General features: G+C 64.8%; 1 protein-coding gene across 3 annotated transcripts; it reads right to left on the bottom strand.

Annotated features, from left to right (window-relative positions):
* Window positions 1–4257: 4257 nt before the first annotated feature.
* On the bottom strand, window positions 4258–11232 carry LOC136101418 (uncharacterized). 3 transcript variants are annotated; one of them, XM_071808343.1, is made up of 15 exons: window positions 11117–11232; window positions 10723–10808; window positions 10472–10535; window positions 10169–10263; window positions 9899–10034; window positions 9192–9289; window positions 8883–8964; window positions 8055–8131; window positions 6769–6883; window positions 6576–6693; window positions 5782–5831; window positions 5121–5230; window positions 4956–4997; window positions 4696–4843; window positions 4258–4491 (listed from the first exon to the last, which is right to left on the bottom strand). In XM_071808343.1, exons 1-15 carry the CDS (start codon window positions 11208–11210, stop codon window positions 4358–4360), a joined length of 1449 nt encoding a protein of 482 aa, XP_071664444.1. In that variant the 5' UTR covers window positions 11211–11232; the 3' UTR covers window positions 4258–4357. The 3 variants fall into 3 exon arrangements, 2 of the variants coding, with proteins under 2 accessions (XP_071664444.1, XP_071664445.1); XM_071808344.1 differs by having other exon boundaries at window positions 8055–8128; XR_011739009.1 differs by lacking the exons at window positions 4258–4491; window positions 4696–4843 and having other exon boundaries at window positions 4957–4997; window positions 8055–8964.
* Window positions 11233–11516: the final 284 nt, after the last annotated feature.

Genomic DNA, 11516 nt, shown 5'->3' with positions numbered 1-11516 from the left:
TTCTGCAGAGGCAAAGTTGGGGCGCCACAGCCCCCCCTGCGCCGGGCTTCGCTCAGCACCCCCAGACGCCCCCCTGTGCGGCTGCTGGTCCAACAGGAACGCGGGTCCTGTGCCAGCGCTGCTGTGACAAATGCTGCGGGTTAAATCCGCCACGAGGCCGGAACCGGACGCGGTGCTGTGCGAGCGCTCGGTGCCTGTGCCGCGTGAGGAATTTGTAATGATTTTGTATGGTTTTAGAGCAATAGCAGAGGAGGAGAGGGCAGCAAAGGTGCGTGGCGGGGAGACGCGAATCACGCCAGGGCTCAGTGGGAGAATGGTATTTTCAAGCTTATATTTTCAGGTTTATATTTTAAGGCTTATATTTTTCAGTCCAAAGCTCTCGGTTATGGAGGAGTTGGAGAAATTAAGCTCCTGGTGAAGCTGCTCCTGCTTCGAGGCCACAGGGTGTGGGGCACGGGGCCCTGTCCCTGCCCCAGGACACGCCGGGTGCTTTTGCTCCTGAAGGTTTCAGTTTGATGAAATTCAGGCTGAAAAATCAGATCTGCAGGCACGGAAGAAGGAGGTGGAGGAGGGGGTGGCAGGGGAAGCTGGGGCTGCGTTCACAGCTCTGTCCAAACCGTTCACAGTTTCCGTCACCTCGGGCACAGCCAGATGGGCTGGGGTGGGATCCGGGGGCGGCAGCGAAGAGAAACCCCCCGGGCTGGGGCTGCGTGATGTGCTGAGCGTGGCTTTGAGTTTCATCTCATCCCGCTGAACGTGGTGTGGGAGAGATGGAGAAACCCCGAGAAACAGCCCCGGGATGCTGAACCCGCCCGGCCGGGCCGTGAGAGGAGAGGAAACAGCCTCAGGTTGCCCAGGGGAGGTTGAGGTTGGATGTGGGAACAATTTCTTCCCCAAAGGGCTGTGGGGCATTGAACGGGCTGCCCAGGGCAGTGCTGGAGTCACCATCCCTGGAGGGCTGGACAGACGGACAGGAGGTTCTCAGGACATGGGGCAGGGACAGGGTGGGTTATGGTTGGACTCCGTGATCTTGAGGGGCTTTTCCACCCAAAATGATTCTGTGATCCTATAAGCAGAGATTTGGGGCCGACTCCTGGAACCCCTCCCTGGCCAGAGCCCGGTTTGGGTGCAAACCCCGTTCCCTGCCCTGAGCCCGGAAACCTGGCGAGTAAAAAATAACAAAAGCTCTCCCTGTTCCCAGCAAAGAGGCGAGGGCGCGCCAAACAAGCCCCAGCTTACACCCAAGTGTGAATTACTGCTCGGATTAAGTATTTAAGAGTCACGTATATTAATACACAGCTGCTGGTGGCTCCAGCAGCTCGGGGACGGTGCTGGTGGTTCAGGGATGGCACTGGTGGCCCAGGGGCGGCGCTGGTGGCTCAGGGGTGGTGCTGGTGGTTCAGGGATGGCACTGGTGGCTCCAGCAGCTCGGGGATGATACTGGTGGCTCAGGGATGATGCTGGTGGCCCGGGGACAGCGCTGGTGGCCTGGGGACGGCGCTGGTGGCTCGGGGACAGTGCTGGTGGTTCAGGGATGGTGCTGGTGGCTCGGGGACAGCGCTAGTGGCTCGAAGACGGCGCTGGTGGCTCAGGGGTGGTGCTGGTGGCTCCAGCAGCTCAGGGATGGTGCTGGAGGCTCAGGGATGGCGCTGGTGGCTCAGGGATGGCACTGGTGGCCCGTGGATGGCATTGGTGGCTCAGGGATGGTGCTGGTGACTCGGGGACGGTGCTGGTGGGTCGGGGACAGTGCTGGTGGCTCAGGGGTGGTGCTGGTGGCTCCAGCAGCTCGGGGATGGCGCTGGTGGCTCAGGGATGGTGCTGGTGGCTCGAGGACGGCACTGGTGGCTCAGGGGTGGTGCTGGTGGCTCTAGCAGCTCGGGGATGGTGCTGGTGGCTCAGGGATGGTGCTGGTGGCTCGAGGACGGCGCTGGTGGCTCAGGAGTGGTGCTGGTGGCTCCAGCAGCTCGGGGATGGTGCTGGTGGCCCAGGGATGGTGCTGGTGGCCCAGGGGTGGTGCTGGTGGCTCGGGGACGGTGCTGGTGGCACCGGGATGGTGCTGGTGGCTCAGGAACGGCTCTGGTGGCTCAGGGACGGTGCAGCCAGCGTGATGTGGCTTTGCTGTCCCGCGGGAGCGGAGCCAGGATCGATTTTCATGGGTGTTTGGAGGGTGTAATCAGGGGAGAGAATGCACTCGATACGGCGCGGGCAGCGGCAAAGGGCAGGCGGCCGGGGAATAACCGCGGCATTTCCCGCCGGCGCCCAGCGGGGATGGAAGTGCCAGAATGGCCCCCAAAGCCGAGCGCGGGGGCAGCTTTGGGCAGGGCAGGCGGGGGGGTCGCGCTGGCTCCGGCCTCCCCGGGCACTCCGGACTGGTCCCAGTGGCTCTCGCTGCCTTTACGGTCGGGGGATCCATGGGATGCGCTGACATTCGCTCGCCAGCGGCTCCTCCGTGTCTGCTTTCCGCACCGCAGCCCCCGGGCGCCTGGAGAATCGAAGGCTGCGCTCAGAAACGCTCGGAAATGAGAAAGAGGAGCTCCTGGCCTTAAATATTTCAGTGGGAGCTGTCTGCGCCCTCAGAAGGAGGAAGAAACGTGTTGGAACAGCAGCGGAGGGGAGGGGCGCTGGAGCACGGGGACCTGTCCCTTGTCCTTGCGCCGGTGCCACCATCGCGGGTTTTCCGACACGTCCCTGTTCCTTGGGCCGTTGGCTCTGCGCCCACACGGCTCCTGAATTACTGTGAAAAGGAGCCTGGAGAAGGTGCAGAGATCCCCACGACCCCCCGGCTGCGTTTTTAATGGGGGAAGAACGAACGGCGGGCGCTGGCTCCGGGGTTTGTGCGGCTCCAGCTGCGGGCTCAGCGCCCCGAGTTGTACAGTTGGTGATAAAACCAGAATTGTATGATTTATCTGGGGTAAAACCTGAGTTATACGATTTATCTGGGATAAAACCTGAGTTGTAGGATTTGTCTGATCAAACCAGCCCCGGGAGGAGAAGGGGAGCAACCCCGGTGGATTCCGCAGCCGGGGCCAGGGTGAGGATGCTCTTGTTTGATTCCGCCTGGACACAACAAGGTGGCCAAGGTGGAGAAACCACAATTAAACTAAAGCTTTTTGTTGGGTTTTGGGGGATTTAGAAGGAAAACTCGTGGCTTGGAAGCTCCTCGGGATGGAGGGGTTGGTGTGGCAGGGTCTGGGAGCAGCAAAGCTGCCTCTAACCCCCCCAAATCCCAGCAGTGCTGGCCCCCAGTACATCCCAGTACATCCAAGTGTATCCCAGTACAGCAGTGCTGACCCCCTGTCTCCCAGTACATCCCAGTACAACGGTGCTGGCCCCCAGTCTCCCAGTACATCCCATTACATTCCAGTACAGCAGTGCTGGCCCCCTGTCTCCCAGTACATCCCAGTACATCACAGTACAGTGGTGCTGACCCCCAGTCTCCCAGTACATCCCAGTACATCCCAGTACAGCGGTGCTGACCCCTGTCTCCCAGTACATACCAGTACAGCAGTGCTGACCCCCAGTCTCCCAGTACATCCCAGTACATACCAGTACAGCAGTGCTGACCCCTGCCTCCCAGTACATCCCAGTACAGCCAGCAGTGCTGGCCCCCTGTCTCCCAGTACATCCCAGTACATCCCAGTACAGCAGTGCTGACCCCCAGTCTCCCAGTACCTCCCAGTACAGCAGTGCTGGCCCCCTGTCTCCCAGTACATCCCAGCATGGCCACTGGTGTTGGCTGGTGAGTTTGTGGCTCAGCTGTACGACGCTGTTCCCTTTGGGAAGATGTCCAACAACCCCTGAGATGTCCCCATATCAAGGGGTTCCTGTCCCTGCGGGGGGAACAGCCCCACATGAGGGTCACCGCAGGGGTCCCCAACTGCACCCCTGGGGTTCCACCCCCCAGTGCCACCAGTTGGGGCTCAGAGCTTTCCCAGGAGCTGCAGGGCTGTGACACCCCCGACATGACCATGCGGGGACAGGGGTCACCGCGGCTGATCCTGCCCTGACACAAGTCCCGGTCCCTTTGTTTCAGGGTCTGGGCACTGTTTACCTCCTGAAATGTGGGGACTCGAGACTGCAAAGGTGACGGGGACACCAGTGTCCCCCTGGCAGCAGGTAGGTGACCTGTGATATGTGTCCCTGCCCAGCTGCCGGGCACCCAAGGGTGACAGCGTGGGTGTCCCACTCCGGTGCCACCAGCCCCGTCCCGCTGCCACCCCCTCGCCCGCAGACATGACTTGTGGTGACACGCGGGGACCTGGTGCCACCTGCTTTAATGACAGCACAAGAGGATGCAAAGTGCTGGAGAACCAGGGGCAGAGCTGGCAGAGAGTGTCCCCGTGTCCCCTCTTTGTCCCTACCCCGGCTCCCCTCTGTCCCCAGCCCGGCGGGCGAGGGGACGCGTCCTGGGGAGGCCACCGGTCACCCGGGCTCTGAAGGGGCTGCTGTCCCCGCTCCCTGGCAATGGGACCGTGCTGATGTCCTTGTCCCCTGAGGAGACACAGACAGGAGCGGGGTGAGGATCCTGTGTCATCGCCCGGCAGCTTGTCACCGGGCAGGGTGACAGGGGACCGAGAGCACCAGTGGGGCTCATGGTGGGACACATGGGTGCCACCTCCATGTTTGGTGACGTTCTCGCTCCAGGGGGTTGTCACCCACCACTGCACGCCCTCCCTGCCAAGCCCGGCTCCATACCAGGATGGGGTCCCTGCTGGGATCCGGGGGGGCTCAGGGGGCGCGCCCCATCGGCCGCCGGGTGCCGCAGGCGGTTCTGCAGCCGCTGCTCCCCGCGCTGTGCACCGCTCTGTCGCCTTCCGCGTCCCCTGCCGGTCCTCATGGCCCCCTGGGGACAGCGCACACACCCCCGGGCTGGGGGACATGTCCCAGCCACACCGGCCCCACATGGGACAGCGGCACCCAGCCCGGTGTCCCCGCCTGGGGACAGGGCAGCTCACCAGGATGCTCTGCAGCTCCAGCACCGCGCTGCGCCGCGCCTCCTGCGCAGGGGACAGGGATGGGGATGTCACAGCTCCCTGGGGATGTCACTGTCCCCCAGCACCCCCAGAGCTCCCTGGGGACATTCCCCACGGGACAGGGTGACCGGACCCTTCCCTGCACACCTGGCGCGGGGACACCCGCTCCTTGGCGGGTCTCAGGACCACGCCGGCCCTGATCCGCTGCATCATCTCCTGCACCGCCCGGGCTTTGGCATCGTCACCTCCGGCCCTGCCTGGGGGGACACGGAGCTGAGACCCCACACTCATGTCAGGGGGGCAGCTGCCACCTCCCAGCAGCACGTGTCCCAGTGTCACCCCTGTCCCAGTGTCACCCCCCAGGGTTCATCTCCCATCTGTACTGGGGACTGTCACCAGGTAGGACAGGAAAGAAGGGAAGGGAAGGGAAAGGGAAGGGAAGGGAAGGGAAGGGAAGGGAAGGGAAGGGAAGGGAAGGGAAGGGAAGGGAAGGGAAGGGAAGGGAAGGGAAGGGAAGGGAAGGGAAGGGAAGGGAAGGGAAGGGAAGGGAAGGGAAGGGAAGGGAAGGTGGAGCTGGCAGGGTGCCCCCCACCCCCAGTGGGACCTCAGAGCGACACTTTGGGGTGGTAGGAGATGCCTGAACTGGTGCAGTGTGGGCAACCCCCACCCCAACCCTGTGCCAGCCCCGTGTCACTGCCAGGGACCCTACCATGGGACCAGGGACCTTCCCATGGGACCAGGGACCCCCCCATAGGGCCAGGTCTCCCCCACGGGACCAGGACCCCGGGGTTCAGTGGGGGACACTCACTGCGCTGGGGGCTCGCCAGCCCCCTCCTCTGCCTGAGCGCCGAGAGTGGACTGGAAGGGACAGGGGGTGAGAGCCCAGCCCAGCCGCTCCCCACCCCCAAAAAGTCCCAGGAGGTGCCCAGGGTGTCCCCACCTCCCCGACCCCCCGGGGCTTGGAGCCAGCACGTCACCCCCTGGCTTGGGTACAGCCTGGCATAGCTAGAGGACAGCATGGCATAGGCTGGGGACAGCTCTGCATGGCTTGGGGACCGCCTGGTGTGGCTGGGGACAGCCTGGTGTGGTTTGGGGACAGGCTGGTGTGGCTTGGGAGAGTGTTGCACAGCTTGGGAACAGCCTGGCATGGCTTGGGGACAGCCTGGAATGGGTTGGGGACAGCCTGAAATGGCTTAGGGACAGGCTGATGTGGCTCAGGGACAGGCAGCCATGGCTTGGGGACAGCATGGAATGGGTTGGGGACAGCCTGAAATGGCTTGGGGACAGGATGGCGTGGCTGGGGACAGCCTGGTGTGGTTTGGGGACAGCCTGGTGTGGCTGGGGACAGGCTGGTGTGGCTGGGGACAGCCTGGTGTGGTTTGGGGACAGCCTGGTGTGGCTGGGGACAGCCTGGCATGGCTGGGGACAGGCTGGTGTGGCTGGGGACAGCCTGGTGTGGCTGGGGACAGCCTGGCGTGGCTTGGGGACAGCGTGGCACAGCGCTCAAGGGCAGGGGGTTGGGAGCAGAAGGGTTTGCCCCCGGCCCAGCCGATTTACTATGGCAGAGACAAGGTGACCAGGCTGTCCACCGGTGTCACTTACTCCACGGGGACAGCGGGTGGTGGCAGTGGCGGTGGTGGCGGTGGCACTGGCACAGCCACCTCGTGGCTCTGGCTCTGCGGTGACAAGTCCTTGGCCACCTTCTTCCACAGCAGCATCACTGCAGGGGGACACGGTGACAGGGGCTGCTGTCCCCTGGGGCTGGAGGTGTCCTGCTGGGGGGTGACAGCCCCACCTTCCTCCCGCAGCGCCCGCAGCCGCCCTTCGGCCTCCTCCAGCCTCTTCCTCAGCTCCAGCTTCTCCTCCTGCGCCGCCGCCAGCGCCGCGCGGGCCACATCCAGCTCCTGGCGCTGGGGGAGGGACAGGGGCTGGGGACGGCCCAGGGACAGCGCTGGCATTGCCAGGGACCCGCGGCTCCTCAGCCCCGCGGATTGGCCACTTACGGGAAACCTGGAGTGAGTGTCAGGGGAGTTTTTGGCTGAGGGGTGGCTGGGGGTGCTAGCCCAGGGTGGGGGCTGGTAGCCCAATGTGAGGGCTGAGGAGGGTGCTAGTCCAGCATGGGTGCTGGGTAGCCCAGAGGAGGTGCTATGGGGTGCTAGCCCAGTGTGGGGGCTTGGTAGCCCAGAGTGGGTGCTATGGGGTGTTAGCCCAGTGTGTGGACAGGGTAGCCCAGAGTGGATGCTATAGGGTGCTAGCCCAGTGTGGGGACTTGGTAGCCCAGAGTGGGTGCTATGGGGTGCTAGCCCAGTGTGGGGATGAGGTAGCCCCAGAGTGGGTGCTATGGGGTGCTAGTCCAGAGTGGGTGCTACGGGGTGCCAGCCCGGTGTGGGGATGGGGTAGCCCCAGAGTGGGTGCTATGGGGTGCCAGCCCAGTGTGGGGATGAGGTAGCCCCAGAGTGGGTGCTATGGGGTGCCAGCCCAGTGTGTGGACGGGGTAGCCCAGAGTGGGTGCTATGGGGTGCTAGCCCAGTGTGAGGATGGGGTAGCCCCAGAGTGGGTGCTATGGGGTGCCAGCCCAGTGTGGGGATGGGGTAGCCCCAGAGTGGGTGCTATGGGGTGCCAGCCCAGTGTGTGGACGGGGTAGCCCAGAGTGGGTGCTATGGGGTGCTAGCCCAGTGTGAGGATGGGGTAGCCCCAGAGTAGGTGCTATGGGGTGCTAGTCCAGAGTGGGTGCTATGGGGTGCTAGTCCAGTGTGGGGCCTGGGTAGCCCTGGTGACAGAGGAAATTAATGGAAAAACGAATGGGATGGGCACAGAGGGGCCCGATCCCACCGGCAGCACCCAGGGGAAGCCACCGCCAGCGCCGTGTCCCCCCCTCTCTGTGTCACCCCCCTTGGGGACAGGTCGTGCTGGGTGTCCCGCAGCCCCAAAACCCAGCCCGGGGACCACGAGGGGTGCCCGGAGCATCCTCATCCTGTTGCCATGGGATGAGGGGTTGCAGCAGAGAGTAACTGCCCCCCCTGCCCCGCCACCCCCCGTGGGTGCCTGTTCCCCCCCCAGCACCCGTGGGTGACCCCACACCTCGTGGGTGAAGGCTTCGGCGTGCAGGCGCGGGTCCTGCTCCTGCTCCAGCTCCTGGGTGGCAACCTGGGACACTGCTGGGGACAGCGGGGGCTCGGGGAGGGATGGTGACAGCACCAGGGGAGCGTGTCACCCCGGGGACCGCAGCACAGGGGACACTCGCAGCCCAGCAGTCCCAGTGCCACACCATTGCTGTGGCACTGGTGGCACTGGGGAGCTGCCAGCCGCTCCTCCACCAGCTCGCCAAGGTGCAGTGACATGGGGACACGGCTGTAGGGACCCGGTGAGATGGGGACAAGGCCATGGGGACACAGCAAGGTGGGGACACAGCTGTGGGGACTTGGTGAGGTGGGGACACGGCCATGGGGGCACAGCGAGGTGGGGACACAGCTGTGAGGACCCGGTGAGGGGGGGACAGGACCGTGGGGACACAGCAAGGTGGGGACACAGCCATGGGGAAACAGCGAGGTGGGCACATGATGGTGGGGACAGAGCGAGGTGGGGACACAGCCATGGGGACCTGGTGAGGTGGGGATGCAGCCATGGGGACCCAGTGAGGTGCGGACATGGCTGTGGGGACCCGGTGAGGTGGGGACACTGCTGTGGGGACCCGGTGAGGTGGGGACACGGCCATGGGGACCCGGTGAGGGGGGGAACAGGACCATGAGGACACAGTGAGGTGGGGACACAGCCACGGGGACACAGCCACGGGAACACAGCCATGGGGACACAGTGAGGTGTGAACACGGCCATGGGGACCCGGTGAGGGGGTGACAGGACCATGGGGACACAGCGAGGTGGGGACATGGCCATGGGGACCCAACTCACGTCTCCTGGAGGAGCTCAGTGCCCGCTGGCTGGTGGCCAGGGCTTCCTGCAGCTGCTGCCGCTGCCCCCGCTCCTGCTCCAGCTGTGGATGGATGGGACCCCCCCTCAGCTGGGGGGTCCCACCGTGCCACCCCCGTTCCCCAGGACGTCAGGGACACAGCCAGGGGCTGTTTTCCCCAAAAATCCTCTCCTGAGCTCAGCGAGGGGCTGCGGGGACGGGCAGGCGGTGAGGAAGGAGGGGGACCCTGTGCTGTGCTGGCTGGGGGTCCTGTTCAACTGGGTGTCCCTTGGGGGTCCCGGGGGGGTGACCTGGTCCTGCAGGTCCTGGTTCTGCTTCTGGAGCTCCTGGACCTGGCTGGTGAGGTCGTGGCGCTGCTCCAGCATCCCCGAGAGCTGCTCCTGCAGGTCTGAGGGCAACGGGGGGCGCGGGGTGAAAACGGGGGGATGAGGGGTGGGAATGGGGAGCGCAGCCCCCCCAGAGCTGGTCACTGAGGACCCCCCTCCCGGCTCATCCCTGTCCTGGCCGTGTCACTGGGGTCCCTGTTGGGTGCTGGTTCTCCGGGGTGGGTGACCCAGAGGGACATGGATGTGGCGATGAGGGGGGGATCAGTGACCCCAAGGCTGCTCAGCACCATGATCCCTGCCCAAAGCTGCCCCAGCACCCCCCAAGGGACAGCATCCCCTGAACAGGGGGGTGGCTGGGGACGCTGAGGGTTTCACCCCCACAGGATATGTCCCCCAGACCCCCCCAGTATCAGCAGGAGCCTCAGGCTGTGAATGCGACCACAACCGGGAAAAGCGGATGGGGAAGGGAGAAGCGGGACTTTCATTTCACCTTTTTCGGTTTTAGAATCGTTTTCTCCTTGTTTACCCAGAACATGACCCAGGCACAGCCTAAAACCGCAGGGCCAGGCTAAGCCGGGCTTAGGGGACACCAGGACCGGGGCGGCTGGGCTGGGGTGGGCGCTTTGCCTCTGGCTTTGCTGGTTTTAGCTGGAGCCCCCGGCTCAGCTCACCCTGGAGCTGCTGCCCGGAGTGCGGGTCGGGGTCCCCCTCGGGGGGCTGCTCCTGGGGGGGCTGCTCCTGCGGCAGGGCCGGGGGGGCCAGCGGGGCCAGGCTGAGCCGCTTCAGCTCCTGGTTCTCCTGCTTCACCTGGGGTGGGATGGAGACCCCCCCAGCACCAGGGTTTCCCCTGCACCCCCCGGGCGGGTGTGCTGGGGGGATGCAGCGGCACCCTTGGACCCGCAGGGAGGGGCTGGGGGCTCTGGGGACGTTGCCCCCCGCACCTGTGCGGCGTAGGCTTCGGCACGCTGCCGGCACGTCCTCTCCGTCTCAAACTCCGTCTCCAGAGCTGAGAGCTCAGCCAGCAGCACCTGGGACACTGGTGGCACCGGGGGACACACTCAGGGACACCCGGTGATGGGGGGTCCCAGCTGTCACCCCCACTGAGCCACCGCAGAGCCACCCCGGGCTGGGGACAGCACCCGGTTCTGCACCGCGGCACGTCACCATCCCACTGTCCCTGTCACCGCCAGCGCCAGCCCCGAGTGTCCCCAAACAGGGTGACACCGCCGTGGGACAGGGCTCACCTTGCTCCAGCTCCAGCAGCCACTGCTCCGTGTCACCCAGCTCCCGGCCGAGGGACAGGGGCTCCTGGGGGACAGACACATGTGGCACTGTCCTGGTGAGCCCTGCCAGCTGGGGACACTATGACTGCCACACCGCGGTGTCACAGCACACAGCCCTGGCTGGAGGGGGGACATGGGGGGACCTGCTCTTTGTCACCTCGGAGTTGCATGGGGAGGATGAATAGAACAGAAAAGGAGGCTTTGGGTGATACCTGCACCACGGCCGCCTCTTCTTCATCTTCATCTTCATCTTCATCTTCCTCCTCCTCCTCCTCGCTGCCTTCCGAGTCCAGAGTGGCTGCAGGGAGCCCAAACCATGACAGAATGTCACCCCGCTGTGCCCTCACTGGGTGTGGGGGACATTGGGGTGACACGGGGGGCTGGACAGTCCCTGGCACCACCAGTGTCCCCCCGTTGAGCCAACCCCGTGGCACTGGGGTGACTGGGCTGGGGGACGCGGGCTGGTTTCACCCCCTGCAAACCGTCTGGTTCAGCGGCGCCCAGAGGCCATGGTGACGGTCACAGGGGACACCCCCGCCACACGTGTGGGAACACCTGGCTGCGTGTGAGCCCATCGTGTCCTCAAACCCGCACGGGGGACCTTACCTGTGAGCTGCTCAGCGCTGTCCCCAGCCCAGTCCATGGCACCAGCACCCCGAGCTTGGCAGGGACCCCGTCCCCAACCCAGCACTCGCCTCATCCCCGTCCCCGTCCCCGTCCTCGTCCTCGTCCTCCCACCCTCTGTGGGGAAGTGAAACTGTCGTGTCGCACAGACTCAGTGGCTGCAGCCCCAGCACCGGCTACGGGGGGAGATCAGCACCCCAATCAGGCAGCGACTGAGCCCTTGGTGGGGATGCAAAGCCTGACCTGGCTGAGCCCTTGGTGGGGATGCAAAGCCTGACCTGGCTGAGCTCTTGGTGTGGATGCAAAGCCTGACCTGGCTGAGCCCTTGGTGGGGATGGAAAGCCTGACCTGGCTGAGCCCTTGGTGAGGATGCAAAGCCTGA

This window comes from Patagioenas fasciata, chromosome 4 (assembly GCF_037038585.1).
Source record: "Patagioenas fasciata isolate bPatFas1 chromosome 4, bPatFas1.hap1, whole genome shotgun sequence".
Lineage (NCBI taxonomy): Eukaryota > Metazoa > Chordata > Aves > Columbiformes > Columbidae > Patagioenas > Patagioenas fasciata.
This window is presented reverse-complemented; position numbering and strand designations above follow the sequence as displayed.

Coding starts and splice junctions, on each gene's coding strand:
- LOC136101418 (XM_071808343.1), bottom strand. CDS start 11,210: ATGAGGCGAGTGCTGGGTTGGGGACGGGGTCCCTGCCAAGCTCGGGGT. Junction 10,035..10,168: donor CCGAAGCCTACGCCGCACAG/GTGCGGGGGGCA, acceptor ATCCCACCCCAG/GTGAAGCAGGAGAACCAGGA. Junction 5,231..5,781: donor GCTGGCGAGCCCCCAGCGCA/GTGAGTGTCCCC, acceptor GTGTCCCCCCAG/GCAGGGCCGGAGGTGACGAT.